Source organism: Tyto alba, unplaced genomic scaffold, assembly GCF_018691265.1.
Source record: "Tyto alba isolate M040663 unplaced genomic scaffold, T.alba_DEE_v4.0 Super-Scaffold_38, whole genome shotgun sequence".
Taxonomy (NCBI): Eukaryota; Metazoa; Chordata; class Aves; order Strigiformes; family Tytonidae; genus Tyto; species Tyto alba.
Genome location: NW_024881313.1, coordinates 23,216,670 through 23,234,639, shown reverse-complemented (window position 1 = coordinate 23,234,639; position 17,970 = coordinate 23,216,670). Strand labels below are relative to the sequence as shown.

Sequence of the window (17,970 nt, the reverse complement as noted above, 5' to 3'; positions counted from 1 at the left end):
TTGTCTTAGCTGGGGAAAGCTGAACAGAACAGAACAAAACAATACCCACTTTGCAGAGAATCCCTTTCTGCAGTCCCATTGCCTAGTCAGGTATATCCCATTTCTTCTTCCTGTGGATAGTAGTACTTTGCATGTGGTTACTGATTTTTTTTCTTGTGATTCAAAAAAATCCTTCTGGTATTCACAACTGCGAATCTGATGCTGTTCTCCAACATGTCTGTAATTAAACTAGGTGTCCACTTCTGACTTTTTATGTGGACTTTGTTTCATCACCCAAGTTATTAATGAACAGAAACAAACCAAAAGCAGATGGCCACCTGAGATTCTCCCAGCCCAAAAGTGAACTACTGAGTCCAGTTTTATGAACAAGAGGTTATCTGCTTTATTGTTTATGTGAAGTTTCTGTATTTCCACATTTTCCTCACAAGAATGAAACATGGGACAATATTACAAAAGACACAGCTCATCTATTACTTTTCCCTTGCTACACCAGTTATCCTGTTAAAAGAAGAGATTTTATTAATATGACTTGTTCTGGCCCAATCCAAGTCAACTACTTATGTTACCGGGTTCTGGGTATTTCTACAGTGGTTTCTATTAATTTGTTCTGGAATCATTGTGGGTATCAAAGTTAAACAGTCTGTATTTCCCTAGGTTATTATTTTTCCTCACTTTGTAAAGACATATATTAAACATTTTGGTATCTCATTTCTCTTGTCTTAGTAACACAATCTTATCTTCACCACTTCCACATTAGCCTCTCTGAGCTCATCCTTAAATGATTGTACCTTAGCTATGTGGTTTTGTTTCTCCTATTTGAAGTCATTCTGAAATACTAAAAGAAGCAAACCCTGATGCATTCTTACTTGTTTCCTACTGTGCTTTTATCTTTTCTCTGCATCGGCTAATTTGCTACAGTACATTTAATGTCTTTCAATAACTGCCAGCTATCTTGCTTTTCTTCATTTTTATGCTATTTTTCCTAAGCACAAATACCTACCAGTTGCCCAAGCTGAGTGAAGCATACTTTCCTAAAGCCCCTTATCCTTACCCTGCTGCTCCATCCTTCCTTTCCTCAGGAAAGTGAACACAATTATTTTGGGGCTTTTTTCAATCAAATTTCCTACCATCTTCAACTTTTCAAAAGAGATCTTCTGTATTAGAACAGAATCAACCTGATACAACAATTTCCAGAGTCACTTTCTTTGCCTTCTGTCTCCAAGACAGAACTTGATGGACTTTCCATCTCACAATCCTCATTGTCACACAAGGTCATCTGTGACCAGATTAACTCCTATCCTCTGCCTACAGTGTGACATGTCTTCAGAACTATTATAGCCAAAGAGCACTTTCCACTGGCAGCACCCAATGCCTACACAACCTCTTGAAGGTTCTTGGTTAAGACTTAAAGAGAACCAAATCAGTTTCTTCAATGAGCCAAGTGGTTCAATACACAGCTCCTGTCTGTGCAGTGTAGTCTCAATTTCACTTCAAATGGAAGAAAGATGTGCACTGTGGCTCATATTTTTCCTAACAACAGTACAAGATAACCAGAGGAAACCACAGTGATGCTCTATGCTTTTAAATAAAGTTGATTACTTTCAATTCAGCATGAATGAAATGTATCACTGAAACAGACATCTCTCGAGTTATTTAGCTTTAGTGATCACAAACCATGTAGTATTTATAATTTTGCTCTCTTCAGCAGCACCTCCAGAGCTGTGTTAGTCTCAGTCTCACAGGTGTGTGTTTGTTGTTTCTGATTTCTTCACTTTCAGTTTGGCTTTTAACTTCTTATTTTCTTTGTCACACATATGAACTGACAAGACAGCCAGCCAGAAGAAAAGCTTGCATATTCCATCTTATGCAATGCTGGCCTTCACAGCCTCTTATCTTTCTCAGTCAGGACACAGATATCTCTACCTCATGCTGTGGCCAAAATGGAAAAAACACATTTATGCCAATATTGTATTTTTCTAAATTTTTCCTTTTAAACTCAGTGTAATTGAATGAAGACACCAGGATTCATATACACAAGAAGAAAAAGAAATAATCCCCTCAGAGGATGATTTTTTCTGTTCTAAAATATGTGTGATATTGTTTTGTCTCTAACAGAATGAAAAAAAGCAAGTAGGTGACAGTGCAGTACAAAAGGTTTACTGGGAACTAGTATCAATCAAGCTATGATTTGAAATAGTGCCGTGTAAAGCAACTGAGATCTAAATCACCAGATAATATACTTACAACAGAAATTCTGAGGGAGCTTCAACCATTGCTTCACAGCCTGGCAACAGCATAACACATCTGTAATTTTTTAAAAATCAAATAAATGGAAGAACCATTTTGCAAAATCAGAGCTAACCTAACTACAAAACTGAAATGCACTGGTCAATAAAGAGCCTAGGACTTTCTGAGCAAATGCAAGAGGTACCTTACCAAGACAGAACATTTTGCTACATAAAGCTTAGTGCTGTTCATCATTTTATTACACACAAGGAGCAGTGGTAAAAATAACAGAGTGAAAAACCATTCACTTGACTAGGGAGAAAATGCAGGGCCTAAGTTTGGGATTGATAATGTCAACTGAAGTATTTGTACTGGCTGCTGCAAACTTAGCTGAGGCTCTGGAAAATACACAGAATCTGGTAAGCAACTAAGCCTATGGTAACAGCGAGCACTTCACAGCTTTTATTGCCTTCTCAGAACCACATTGCTATTGTTCACTCTTCACCAACTAAGAAATGTTTCAAAGCACTTTCCTCTTTTGTAGCAGCACTTCTATATTATTTGGGGTTCAGACAGCAGTTCCAAGTACTACCATGTCCACCCTACACATAATTCATTTTATGTCTGTGTTCCTACATGAAGACAGTAATTTAGCATAATTCACTGTAATTTAAATTACTGCAATAGAAATCTTCCCTATTGAGTCTGAAAGCATGGCTGGGGAAGCACAGATCCAAACAATAGGGCTTGTCTAAAGGCTCCTTTTACAAAAGGAGTGAAGCTGAAACACGCTTAGCTAAAAGGCAATTCCTCTCTTTGCAGGAGCGTGCAGGACAGATCAGCTTAACTAAGAGTTCTAAGAGTTGCCTGCCTCTCTCTGGTGACTACATAACTATCATGGGACTCTAATGCAGCAAGAACATCATAAAGGACATCTGATGACAGTCTTAAAGAAAATTTTGTAAGAAGCAAAAGGGCGTTAAAAGATTATTCTTTTTTTTCTTTCTTTCTTTCTTCTTCTTTAAATAAACTACTGGAATGATTAACACAGAGAGGCTAGGTCAGACAGAACTGAAATGAAAGTGTTCTGTAAACTGATCTCTCCCTGCTCACTGTGTCTGTGCAAGGCAGTTCCTTGATTCCAGGGTTTGGTTTCAGCAAAGTCAACAGCTTTCTGAAGTGCAACAAGCACTTACATCCTTTCTGGAACCCAGGAAACTATTCTTTTTGTCACCACTGACATCTGGCTGGGTGATTTCTGCATGTCCCAGCAACCTGTTCCCTGCTATAGCACTCTTCTCCCATAGTCTGCAGCCTCCAGCCCTCTCTGCCCAACAGAGAATAAGGACAAGGAGACTTCTCGCCCTACAGACAAGTCCATTTGCTCCAGTCACTCCTTTTATAAAGGGACCCAACAGACAAACTGAGAACAAACACAGCAAAATGATATTGTCTATCACACTTGAAATTAAGCATTTGACCCTCAGGTGTCTGAAGTGAAAAGATACAAGCCCTAGTCCAAGCATTCTTATGATTGATGCCATTCCCTTCTAAAGCTAAAGGAGGTTTGGTAATCTGGGATTTAACCAAAAGCTACAAGAATGTGGGGTTTGCTGTTTTGCCTTTTATTTAAAAAAAAAAACAAAACAAAACAAAACCTCACATCTTTAGTCAAGATGTGATCAAAAATAAAATGTACAGAAAGCAAAGTGATGTTAAATATTAGAATGCAAGAGGCATAGTAGTCACATGCTATTTAATTACCAAGTGGAATGGTAAAACTCAGGGGTTTTTTTTTTCTGGGCTTTTGCTTTACTCCGTGGTAGCAAAAATTGTTAGCGGTTATTCAGAACCAGTTTTTTGTACGCCCAATATTCTCCTGTAAGGTGGGCCTGAACATATGCTCACCAGTTGTTTAAAAGATGTGGGCTGTACAAACCACAATGTAATATGTAATACCCATTATGCAGAAAAGTTATGAGTATTTACTAAAACTTCAAAGCACCAATGGATAGTTGTAGCCACATATCTTTGATCTTGAGAAAATATGATATAATTCAAAAGTGAAAAATTGCTATAATTGGGATGCAAAAAGGGGCACATTAGAAATGGAGAAATCAAGGCTGATTCAGACACGTAATGGATCAAAATATTCAGTGTTGGTCTGAATGGAGCAATTATAACCAAAGACATTACTGAAAAATGACCCATGCTGAGAAATCAAAAAAGCAATTTTCAATTGTTTAATTTTTCTTCTATATGTCATTTGGAAATACCTGATAATATTTAGACAAATTACAACTCCCTTCCCTCCACCCCTCACAAAACCCAAATGGACTACTTATTTTCCACTGCTAATTTCCTGAAAGATTATTGTTTTATAGTAAATCTCCTATATCAGGGGTACATCTCTCTCTATATATATATATATGTAACTTATAAATATAACTATATAATGGAATATATAACTTATTATTTATTCCATTACACAGAACAACTTCCATTCAAAGCTTTTTTTAAACTCCACAAACTTGCCTTTATTCCCTTAGATGGAAACATATCTGTGTATAGTAACTGCTGTATCTAACAAAAGCAACTGTAAACACACTAAAGGAAAATCCTAAATAAATTATTCATCTGTACATACCAAAGGTCCTCTATTTAATGTAAAAGAGAAGTAACTGATACAGCGATGTCTCTAGTTTGTCTCAGGTAGGCTCACCTCTTTGAAAGCCAGAATGAGACCACTGGGTTCTGCTTCTAGGCATTCCCAGAGATTCCTGTGGGACTCACTCCAGCTAGCGCTTGTTACACAGAGAGGCCTCACAGAAAAATGCATGTCACTGAATTCAGATTTTCCCACTCCTGCCAAAATTATCACCGTAATAAGAATAACTCTTGTTTCCATACTCCTACCCACTCCTTACAATTGTATTATTTTTTTAAGACAAAATTTTCCTTCAAATGGAGCTCAACAATTGAAGTCCCAACAGCTTCAATGACATGAAAGCGCCCGCTAAGCTTTAGATACACTAGTTTAAGTCGCTCCCACCGTGCAAGGTCCCAAAAGGAGACTGCAAGATCAGCATCTCCCCAGGCTCCGAGCCTTCCTGCAGCCTGCAGGCTCTGAGGCTGCTGATTTTTATAACCAGACATCCTTCCACATCAAGAACAAGCATTATCTGCTTTGCAACACTGACAGCAGCTCCCCTCTACCTCTTCTACACACTGAGAGGTGCCATGAAGAGTGACAATGTCATTAGCTGAGAAAGGAAAGAGATCAAGCTAATGGAGACAAAAATGCCTTACTGCCGGCTATCAGGACTCTTACATGGCTCTGAAAAGCTCAGCAAGAAACAAGGACAGAACTACCCACCTTGCTCTGAGCTTTTCTTCTCTGTGCCCAGCCTGCTTTGGCACAAACAGCACTCTGTGTATGCCATCTATGCCTGGATGCAAAAAAGGAGCAGTGTCTTGTGAAAAGCCTTGTTGTGTTGCCCGTGTGGGGGTGACAGCAATAACCTGCCCCCTGCCCCATACATGTTACAGGATTCCTTGCCCTTTTAGACTGGGATATGGGACTGAGGTAAAGGCACTGCATCCATGGTCAAGGAAGATTATCTAGATAAACAGATTTTTAAAAATCCTGATATATTTACCTAGCACACAGAACTAACTTATCAGCTCTCCTTAAGAGCTCATAAAATCAAAATTAATGAGTCAGAGGTAAATACATTGTCACCTGCTGCAAAATTGAGATGAGTGTAAAAGTTGAAGAATCTCAGTTGTTTGTGGATTTTGGGGGTGGGGGGGTGGGGAGTGAGTGAGTTTGGTGGGCAGGTGTGGTTTTTTTCCTTAACAGTTTGTCTCTTTCCATGTTTTACATCACCCAGTCTCCCAGCTCTCAAACAGCTGAAGCCTCACTCATGTTAAGTCACACAACAGCAGCAGAAATATCTGGATGACAGATCTCTGCCTTTCTTTGTGTGTGTGGAGGTAGGAAAGGGATCTGAATTTCATAATACATTGTTACAGTTATCCAGATCCTAGAAATTCATATTATGCTTCTGGCTATTTTATCCTCAATTTTTTTAAAAATACCAATATCTAGATCTTACTTTGGACAGTGGTTGCCCCTCTTTTGTAGAAATCACACTGCAACCTAGGATTACACCATCAGTATCTCAACTCCCCAGCTGAAAAAAAAAAAAATCTCCCTTCCCCAATGCAACTGGACCTGCTGAGAATAATACTTCTTTAGATGCATAACTATTCTTTACAAATAGGACATTAAACAACAGAGCAGAGGATTATTTCTTATTTAGGAAAAAAAAAAAAAAGATGCACTTCAGTGAATTGCATGGTATATTAGAATTACATGTGATGTCAAAAAAGTAACATTATCAGAAACTCTTCCATGTATAGTAGGTCAGTGAAGGATCCAAAATTATTAGCCACACAAGACTTGGGCATTAATTATACTAATTTTTCTCTATCTGACACACATGTAAATTGTGCTGTCACTGTTCATTTATGAATATGTGAGGAAAATGTATACATATTTCATGAGTTCTAGGGCTCTCTGTGACCACAGTTAGCATTTGCAAATATCTGGAAGCATCTGATTTGCTAAACTTCTCTCTCCAAACACCAGATACAACAGTGCAAGAGCCCAGCAGACTCACCCCAGGCCAGATGCAGCAATGCAAATGTATTGTTCAGCATTCTTCATTTTACCCAAGAGTTACTGCAACACCTTCTTCTCTTGGGCTTGGTGAGTTCTTATCCCTAACTGGCCATCTCTGACCATTCTTCCCTTGAACCCTCACGCTGGTTGCCCCTTCTCAATCACATCAGTTATGAGCTAGTTGCTTTTACTGTCAGGATCTGTAGCAGTCCTAATACCTCTCCTTAGGCAGCAACAGATCTACTCCTATCTGATCAGCTCACAGTGCTGGTGCCCACCACCAGCTAAATGTAGGCATAACACATTTTCCTTTCTGCTTTGATGGAGCAGCCAAAACAAACAGAAATTCACACCACTATCCTCCTTCAAATTCTTCTTAGTAACTCTCCTGTGCTGTAATGCTGACAAATGCTTACAGCTGCTTGAGATCACAACAGACTCCTGCTATCCCCTTGATTCTCCATTTCCAAATCCATTTGTTCTATTTGGCTTAAAGCTTTGATGTAAGCTTCCTGCTATGAAGGCTCACTTTTCAGATTGGAAAGGAGTAATTGATACTCTATGCACTGTGCTGGGCTCTCCATCTCTGGGCAAATTCAAGAACGGTAATTCATCTAAAGGATCTGCACAAAACCAGAAGGGACTTATATCAAGGGGATCTCAGCTCATTATACACTCAGTATACCTAAGTGACTCACCACACAATTACAACTGCCCTTATAATTCGTAATTGAGTAAGAACTACACTGGTTTGCTCCTTTGTGCTTATCACACAGCAACAGTCTTTGTTAGACAGGTTCTCTCTCAGTTGTTACTCTGTTACAAGAATTTTGGCTAGATGTACAAGTTTTCCCAGGCCAAGCAAGCCACTAGAAGTAATCTAGCAGCAATGGACTCCCATTGCCCTGGTACAGCAGGTTGGCAGTTTGGTATCCTGGCACTTTATTCCCTTTTTCCATATAGGACTACAGTGTCCTCACTTAGATTAAATGGAATCCACACCATGGGTTGTCTATGCTTGCAAAAAGAGGACCAGGTGAACTGAAGCACTACAATTTTCTGTGCTCTAGTTTAATTCAAACTCCTGGAAGCTTATATTTACTGGGTTTAATGGTTTTGTTCCTTCTGGAAAAAGCAAGATAAATAGAAGCATCCCAAGGATCTTAAAAGTAAATTTAGATATTTGTACATTTAAATTTTTTCCTCTTGATGTTAACTTTAAAAGATCAAACTAAAGTAACAAATCTAAATCATTTCAGGCAAATTTCAAATTAGCAAATATAGTTGCCAACTGGATCACAATAATCCTTCATGATAATTTTTCTGTAATCCCTTTGAGCTACCAGCATCTGGTTAGAAGGCTTAATTAACATCAAGAAACATCCAGAAGACTGAACTCCAAGTATACTGATTTGCCCTCAACAATGTAGAATGATACAGTTACTGATTAATTTAATGCATTTATTTTCCCATGTTACAAGGCTGGGGGAATGGAAAATGCTAACATGCCACTTTAGAGAAACATGTTCCAAGCACAAGATCTTCTACACTTTCACATGATTTCTCTGATGAAGATTACACTAGAAGAAGAGAAGGTTCTACATGAGAACAAAGATGAATCAGGTTCATTTCAGTCTGGACTGTGCATAATCAGCACCAGTACAGATTGCACTAGCTACTCTATTATTAGTGAAGGTACTTTTTAAGTACCTGGTCAGAAAACAGAGCTTGCATGCCACTCTAAATTGCAATATATTCCTCCCTTTCAAATTAACACGATTCTAAATTTCTTACCACACACTGAAAAATATTTTGATTTGGAAATGTTTCATAATGTTGAAAACATTATATTCTAGTACATGGAATATTACTTGTAGTAATACGTATATAATAATGACACAAAAATTAAAATTACATGCTCTAAGTGGAAACTGTATAGCATGATGGTATTGTCATCAGGTTTAACGTGTCCATAAATGGATGCTAAATAGAACAATCTGAGGCATCCTTAATGCAACAATCATGGTTGTTGGAGAGCATGAGGGAAATGGACTGCAAAAATTGGACAGACTGTTCCTAAACAGCATCTTCTAGTTCCACCGCAGAAGACAGAATGCTATGCTACATGGACCACTGGTCTAACTTAGCAGGGCATTGTAAACGTTCTTGAAATGTTCACGTACGCACTAGGAGAACCAAAACGTGTAGAAAGAATGATTTTACAGCCTTATTGACATTCAGTACAAAGGAATTTATTTCAATAACTTCCTGGCAATTCCCTCCACCCCTCCAGAAATGGACATAGACCTCTCCAAAAATAGAGAAGTTTCTACAGAATGCTTTGATATTACAGAACTGTGTTTTTAGGTGGGAAGTTGCTCCATCCAAACTTTTCTTCCCTACCAAGCTAAGTTTTAACTCACAAAACCAAAATCTTTTACTATGTAACATTTCCTACTATAAAAATAATGGGTGTTTCCTGTTTCCTAAGCATAAAAATATCTTGAGAATGATAAAATATTCTAGTTTACTCACGTGACTCACAAACTTAAATCCATCTCAAATATGGCATGCATAATTATGTGTCTTTTGAAAATGGACTGAGATGCTTTTTGAAGTTCTACCTGATCTCTGTAGGAAACGAGCTATAGAAACACGTTGCATTATGTTTCTTGGCCTCTGGCTTACAGTAGCAAGTAAAAGCTATGGAAGACCTACCATTTACCTTGCTGTGGTATTTTCAGCCTTCGGTCAGTCTTGACTAGGTTGTTTTTTGCAATAGATCTCAGGCAAGGGCTGTGCCACTTGTTCTCCCCACCTGCTCACCTGTAGGGCCTGCTACAATTTACCTCTCTGCTTCATCTTCCATCAGCTGATTCCTAACTACCTTGGATCTATTCCCTTCTGAACTAACATCCAGAGCAGAAAGAAATCAGCTATAGCACATTCTGCCTTAGCTGTGTCAACATGCTGACATGAAGATGCTAAACTGATTCATCCCAAGAATAATACTCAAGTGGTTTCTTTTCAACACAGACTCAATAGGCCAATTTCTTCTGCCTGCATCTCTGGACACATGTGGCAAGGCTTAATACACCTGGTGAGAATCCTCCCTCCAGTAATATTAATTATTATAAATGTGATAAGAACAGCATCCATACAGGGGCAGATGTTCAGCCAATCTGAGTGCAGCCTACAGAGAAGGGCATTTCTGAACCGAGACTCAAGAGTACTGTTATTCCATACAGATGTATTCCTCTTTCACGGTCATTCCTGTAGGTGGTTCCCTTAAAAATGCTGAACTAAGAAAGTTAGGTTACTTTATTACCAAAAAATGGTAATGATGCTAAAAGTTGTCATATTATTAGTTTTTCTCTAGTTTTTAATTATTTCTTAAAATTCATATTCCATACTAGTCTTAGATTTAGGTCCTTACGTGTTAAGATGAACACAATATAGTAACTTTACACTTCTACAGCTACTACACTAGAGTGTCACACACAGAAGTGTGTTATGCAAAAAAGTTGTCTATTTTTCCAAGTAATCATTATACACATTTTTTAACTTACTAGATCTACACTAAAAGGTTAAGACAAAGTATGAGAATGACTACATAGCTCTTGGTACTTTATTATATCAAAAAAGTATTTGTTTATTTTAGCAGAAAACATTAAATGAACAATAGCTCCAAAATACTATAGTGCGCAAGTCTGCATGTGATTCTCTATGTTTCCTCCTTGACATCACTGTGCATTCAGATACTATGGAAGCCGCTTAAGATTATGCAAACTGTAGTGGTCTACACTGTTTGTCCTTCCAGTCTTTGGGAATGTGTCTACAGGCTAGGTGCTGACTGCAAAAGGTCCGTCTTCATTTCAGAGGATCACATAGAATTTCCAGGGATTAGTTGACAGCTTTTTTAGAGAAGGAGATGAGAAAGATCTCCTCTCCGGTATCAAACTCTGCAAATCTAAATTTCAGGACTGGATTCCCCTCTTCAGGGAAAGCAATAGTTTTAAAGTGAAAATGGTCTCTTACAATAAAATAAATTTTAAAAAACCCTAAAACCCAAAGCAATGGAAACAGAGGTCTCTGTGAGCTAAAGACTAATCACCACCTTCATAAATTTAGACACAAATATATTCTTTAAAAAAAAAAAAAAAAAAACAAAACAAAACCACACAACAACACAGAACCGAGATGATGAAGATAACTTAATTCTTATGAACTGTAGGACACCTAAATAGCTACTGCGAAAAACAAACTGCAATGGCCCTTTAAAGCAGAATACAAGCTGGAGGTGACACTTAGACAGAGGACTCTGTTCCCCGACAGTTTTCTTTCACAGACACTTTTATTAAAAGGAAAGCTTCACCGAAGTCACCACCGGAATTTATTTTTCTACTTATGCATATCTACGCATACATACACCAACTGAAACCCATTGCTTTCATGGATCTACATGTGCAGTGACTAAAAGCCTCCAAGGATATTCCACACACCTCATACCAGCACTTGCACATGTACAGCTTGGCACGCAAAGAGTACGTATAAAATTGACACTGCAGATGTAGGCTTGTGTTTTTCACATTAAAAAATAAATCCATGTGAACTATAAAAGCTAAAATATAAACACTTGACTGTTTCCTCACAGTCTATTCCATCCTGGCTGTTTGGCATCCATCCTTTACAGGCCAGAAGATCCACAGATGGAGTTTCAAATGCCTGGCAGACACAATAGAAGCTAGATTTTCAAAGATGCTCACTGAACAAAGAGCTGACATCTTCTGATGTCAGCCTAACCAAACCATTTATTACCATTTCCAATGCAAACTATTCTTAAAAACATCTTTCCAGTCAAGTCAGAAGAATTTGGAGAAGCTTTTAGAACTTAGGCATTTTTAGAGCTTGTTTCCAAGATTAGATACCGTTGTATCATTGAGATATTTGGTAGAAGATTTCTATTCACATAACTGACAAATAAAATACAACCAGTTCTTCAATCTCAACCTTATCAGACACTGATCAAACATCAGCAACAGCTTTCATTGTTTGGAAAGGCACACTATTCCTGTCATGGACATTCTTCACTTTCCTCTGGGGAGGGGAAGAAGTTTTTGCAGAGTAGGTTATAGTGAATCTACAAAAACAGTAACAGTTAAGCTCTTTGCTCCTAGATTAGTCAAAATTAAATACTGAAACAGAAATTACAGGCCTTATCTTGCTCTGACTCCATTTGAGGAAATCTTGCTGCTTTCAACAGTATTTGGGTAGTTGTGTGTTTTTATTGGCTTATTTATCTATTTGTGCATTTCCTTGCACAAAAAAGGCAATTCAATTAATAAAACTCTATCATTTCATTTCAAAATAAAGTCATCGTAGTGATTTCTTTAACTGTTATGTCCTATCTTAGCCATATTTAAAGAAATGCTACTGGAGGAAGATTCTCATGACAAGCCTTTCACCAAAGAAAGAGTTTAGGTAGCAAATTCTATGAAGTCCTACTAGAATTTATATTCTAATTCTGTAGGCACAGCACTATCAGTATAATATCAAAATAAGAATGCTCAACTCAGGCAGACCATTAATTCAGAACACTGAAAAGACTAAACAACAGCATTTATCACTTCACATGGAACCACTCTAAAGGAAAACAGAAAACAATTGACTTGCATCTCATTCATTGAGTTTATACTCAATATAGGAAAGCCAACTGGAAGAAAACTGTTATTTTTCTGAATTACTTACCTCAAGAACTAGCCAAAGCTGGTCTCCATTTTTCACATCTTTCTTATAGTACATGCCGTAGAATTTTACTACATTTGGATGATCAGAGAGAGCTTTCAAAATGTTGTACTCTGCTTCAATTTCTTCATCAATATCCTAGTGTCACAAATGAGAAATACATAGTGGTTAATAAATAAACAATGATAGCCACGTAAAAAACCCAACACATAGCGTTTTCTGGCTACTCAAATGTAGCTTGAAATAATGCAAAGAAAAAAAAAAAAGAATCAGAACATAAATGTACTATTTGCAGGGCTACAAAACTTAGTTCTGTTTACTCAATACAAAACAGTCATCTGTTTTGTTTTTTTTTTTTTTTTAACTTGGTCTTTATCAATTTCAACTAATGAACACACCTGGTGTGACAGAGCAGCCCTCAGGAGAATGGGGAAGAGTCATTTCAAGGCAAAATCAGTGCAATCCACAAGTGGGTAGGTATGCAGATGCCTCAGGAAGTCAGACATTACTTCTCTAATCTCAGGGGTACCCCCAGTTAGAGATGGTGCAGCTGGAATCACCTCTCTACCTTTCTATTCACAAGCAATTATGATTGCAGCCACATCTTACTCATTTATCATCCCACTTTCTAGAATCACGTGGGAATTTTTCCCATTTTCTACTATCATTGAAATTGGTGACTTCCATGATCTCCCTGGCTTTTCCTACTGAGTTGTAAGAGTTGTGGCTTTTTGTCAGTCTTTTGTTACAGACCTTGGGTGTTTTACACAGTGAGGGAAATCCATTTGGAAGTGAGAGATGAGGACAAGTTTTGCCAACACATGCACCAGGAGCTGTGTAGGCTGTTTCAGACCAAACATGGACGCTAGCAACAGTAGACACTTGATGACTCAGGTAACCCCTTCCACCTATGCACTGGAATTGCTCATTGAGGGACACTATCAGATTGTGTTTCAGTCATGCTGAAAAAATATTCAATCCATCCTGGTCACAGGTAAAGGCAGAATAGCTGCTGTCCTTTCCCCCCATTGTTTAGATCTCAAAAAAAACCCCCAAACCCATACTTGTTTCCAGATTTAAAACATTTTAACACAATTTGCTATTTAGACCCACCCAAAAAGAAATGGAAATGAAAAATCAGTTCTAGAGGAAGGCTATGAACTTCACTATCCATATGAATGGATTTTGTATCAAAGAAAAGCACCTACTCAGTGCTGAAAACCTGTCTCACCACTACCAAATAGAAGTGACCATGGCAGAGAAAAGGGATGTTTTATATTCCCAATGAATGACACTCCTTATTTTGCTCACCACCAAAGGCATCTGCCCCTAGGAGGACTTTGCTCACTTGTTTCTTACACAGGTCTCTCCAATGCTAAATCCAGAACTCACTTTAACTTAATTTTCCCATATGCACAACACAGAACACAACCGATAAAAAAAAGAGATGCAAGGAAGGAAGAAAGAACCAAGGCACTGAAGGTGGCGAAGAAAGAGAGAAAGATAAAAAGGGATGAACAGAGACAACGCATCTGGCAAAAACAAAAGGAGAGATCAAAGGAAAAAAAAAAAATCAAAAAAAAACCCCCAGAGTTGAAAGCTAAAAAACTACACAAAACCCATACAATAGCCCTGGCTGCCTTGGGGAAATTGGAAGAGAATTAATCCACTGTCCTACTGTGATTTAATAGAGGTTTCTGTCTGCTGAGGGGTGCTCAAATTTTATGAGATTTTTACTATTATAAGGAGAAATGAAAAGAGAGAGAATGAAATGAATAGAATATTCATTCTGTGCATACCAGAAAGAAAAATTTTCCTCTGCATTTTATGAAGGAAGAGAACTTGAAGTATTTGATTGAATTGAACATATTTACCTGCATAAGTGTACCTCTTTTAGAAATGGTAGGAGGAACATTTTCATTTGAACTTAGACATAGGATAATTTGGCTAAGAGTCCTAAAGTACAATGGCATTTAGTTACAGCTCTGAGGACAAGACTAAGAGCATTTTCAGTTCCATATTCATATATTCTCATTTCAACACCTTCACTTTTAGTTTCAAAAAGCTGAGCTGTTATTCAACACAAAGAACCTGAGAGCTCTAAAGGACTAAACAGGAAATGCTTATTCCAGTCTCATATCACCCATGATAATGTAGTTTCACAGTTTAATTTGGAAATATCAGTTAAACCAAGTGACATAAAACCACATTTCTTCTGCTTGTTTTTTTTTTCAGTCCATCTCTCAAGTGGCACAATTCTGAAACCATCTTCAGAGAAAAAAATGTAAAATTTAAAGAAGAAAATACAGAAAGTATCTTTCCTCATTGCAATGGCTCCCTCTGCAGCCATTAATAATACTTTCAGTTTAAACAAAAAGAACTAGTTTATTGTTTTAACCCTATTTCTAATATAGAATTCCCATTTTAACAGTAACATGGAGGTACAGCAGCTACTCCAGATATCCTCTAAATAGGAGGAGAAAAAGAAGAATAGTATTCTTACAATAAAAAGGAGAATATATTCAGTTAAATGATTCAAGTCTTGGAGTGTGATATTGGATGCATTATAGACTTCCATTTTTTCATTAAAATAAGGAATCTGTTTTCATCAGTTACATCTTTTCCCTTCTTCAGTTTCTTACATTGCATCTTTATCTATTGTATTTCTTGTCTTTTTTACATTTTATTCCCTTATCTCCTACTTAATCTATTTCTCTTTCCTCTAGCATCGGGGCTTTACTACCTCTTCTTTCTTCCTGTCATCATCCTTTATCCTTTTCCTACAAGCTCCAAAGTGTACACAACACTGAAAGTTTCCCTGATGCCTTCAATAATCTCTGCCATAACTAGTTGACACTTAAGAATTATTCCTAAACACTTGTGAAATAGATGAAAGCAGAAGCACTTCCTGCTATACAGGCATTTAGATCAACATCAACTGCCAGAAAGTTCTCCTTATTCATTGTAAGTGCAAGAATTTTGTTTACAGAAAGCAAACAGAGTCAAAAATAGAGTTTCCAATGCATTTGAATTCATCAAGATCCTTATCACTTGGCTGCAGATCGTGTTTACTTTGGGAGAGGTATGTGATGTTGAACTGAGATGAGCCTCCTTTTGTTGATTTGAAAGCATGCTGAAATAAAAAGCAGATCAACGAGAAACACAGTAAAGATAATGCAAGACACTATGTTTTCACAAATACATTCCATGGACCTAGGGGCCATGGGATCCTAATTTGACACTGTGATATGCAGGGGCAGACAGAGCCCTGTGTGTCTGTGCAGCTCCAGACCTGCAGTGTTTCCCATGGCATGGCATGCTCTTCCCTTCTTCCTGCCCAGAGCTCGTGCAATGGAAGCACATGCCTCACAACCCTATGCTGAGAGTGCAAAATATGAGCTCAAAGGGGCCACTTGAAACAGGAACAGTTCTTATCTACATTTTGCAGGTTATTGTTTTCAAGAAAAATCCCAAGCCACATGAAGCACCACTGAAGTTAATGGGGTATGCTTTTACAAACAAGAATAATGTTCTTCCTTACTCCTTGAGCATTAATCTGCCACCCAACAAATGTCAGTTATTGAGAATAAAGGCATACTCTACAACATAATAATTCCATCTCCCAGCCACTTGGTCTTTTGAGTGTAGGAGCTACTGCCTTCGTATTTTCCATTTGAAAAGATCGATCCCTCTATGATATCTACGTATTTTGGCATATTCTGAAAACACAAAACCAACAAAAACAATAAAAATGAGGTATGCTATTTTATTTTTAAAGTATCAGTCATAGCACGTAACTCAGCTAAAAGCATGTACTTAAAACAGGTGCTTGAAGGTACATCTAAAGCACTTAAAAGTACTTAAATTTCTTACTGTCTAGTATGTAAAAAAAAAAAAAAAAAAAATGCCAAGGGAATAACAGTAAAAATAGAAGAAGCTAGGGCTCCTGGTACTGAAAAGGAAAATAATTAGCTCTGCTTCTGAAACCAAGAGATAAACATGGGGGAACCAAAAGTAAAAGTAAAAAAAGTTTCAGTATACTTCTGACTTCTACCATATACAATCACTTCCAAGATCACTTATGATAAGAAAAATGCATTGATAGCTAGCCTGGTACTTAGCAGGCTGAAGCAGTTTATTTCACTATCACTTCTAATGCAAATGATCTACCAAGATTAGAAGAAAAAAAGACTACATAAATTCACTTACAATTAAGCATAAACCAAACAATTTAAGTAGCTTACATGAACAGGATCCAAGATTTTGACTGCTGCTTTGCTGCCATTTTTCTTATTTAACACCTTGAAAACTTTTCCATATGTTCCTTTGCCAATAGTCTCGGTTATTTCCCAGGTATCTGAAGGATCAGGAAAGCTATCAAATATTATAGTTTTTCCAGTCAACGGAAGCATCTCCAATGATGGCTCCTAGGAAAAAGAGATTTCGATGTTCACTCAACAAATGGTTAATAGAAAGTGGTTTCCTACAAATGCAAAGAGAAATATACATTCCAGTCTCAAACACTTTAAATGTTTTTGCACGTAATGCGCATGCACTGAAAGCATAATGAACAAGAAATGCTGCACTTAAGACGGGTATGTGCAGACAGCACAATATCAAATGAGGGGAAATTCTAAAAATAATTTCAACTAATTTCAGCCTTAAGGGAAGTCAGCAGAAGCTTTCCTATGCACTTCAATGAAACAATAACATCACTGGGATTTTCTGAGGGGCAGGAGAATGGGAGTCACGTTCATAAAATCCAAAAGAACTTGGTTCCATTCCCAAGAATCAAGCAAAAATCTACAGAACATGTTAAACAGTAGCATTAGGCTCATTCAAACTTTTACAGCAGTCAGTTTTATAATACTACTCTTACCATTTTAATTTTTATATAGATCTCATAAGGCCAAGCATATCAAAGTGGCAGATCTTTTCACAATATTATGGTCTTCTGACAGCCAAGCATTCAGTCACGGAAAACATGTTTACTGATGTACATTCATTAGCAGCTGTTTTACATATGATGGAATGGTATCCATAGCTGACCAGGTTACACCTGTGCCATGGTCAGGGATACAATTCACTTACACATGCCTTCATGGTGACTAACTACCCAGCAGCTACAGTGGTAAAAACAAAGCACACACACCCTCAGACAAATAACAACAAAACAGAAACCCCACCTTTACCCACTGTTAAGAACAGACAAAAACTCAGTAGAAATGTGTTTAAAATTACATTCCCATATACCTAATTGTAAAGCCAAGACTGAAATAGAGAAGGGGCAGGAAAGAGGACAGACTCAAGCC

The 17,970-nt window shown here is 37.6% G+C and overlaps 1 protein-coding gene across 10 annotated transcripts in view; it reads right to left on the bottom strand.

The window, feature by feature from the left end:
* The window catches only part of MYO3A (myosin IIIA), a 121,130-nt gene that overhangs the window by 91,935 nt on the left and 11,225 nt on the right, over window positions 1-17,970 (bottom strand). For 9 of the 10 annotated variants that reach the window (XR_006166224.1, XR_006166223.1, XM_032990960.2 and 6 more), the window contains exons 2-3: window positions 16,903-17,085; window positions 12,662-12,796 (exon numbers count right to left, since the gene is read on the bottom strand). Coding sequence is in view for 7 of the 10 variants with exons in the window: in XM_032990960.2 (XP_032846851.2) it covers window positions 12,662-12,796; window positions 16,903-17,070 (303 nt within the window). In the remaining 3 variants the exon portion in view is untranslated. Of the gene's footprint in view, window positions 1-2,244; window positions 2,305-12,661; window positions 12,797-16,902; window positions 17,086-17,970 lie in introns of those variants that run through there. The other variant, XM_032990949.2, reaches the window with a different exon arrangement.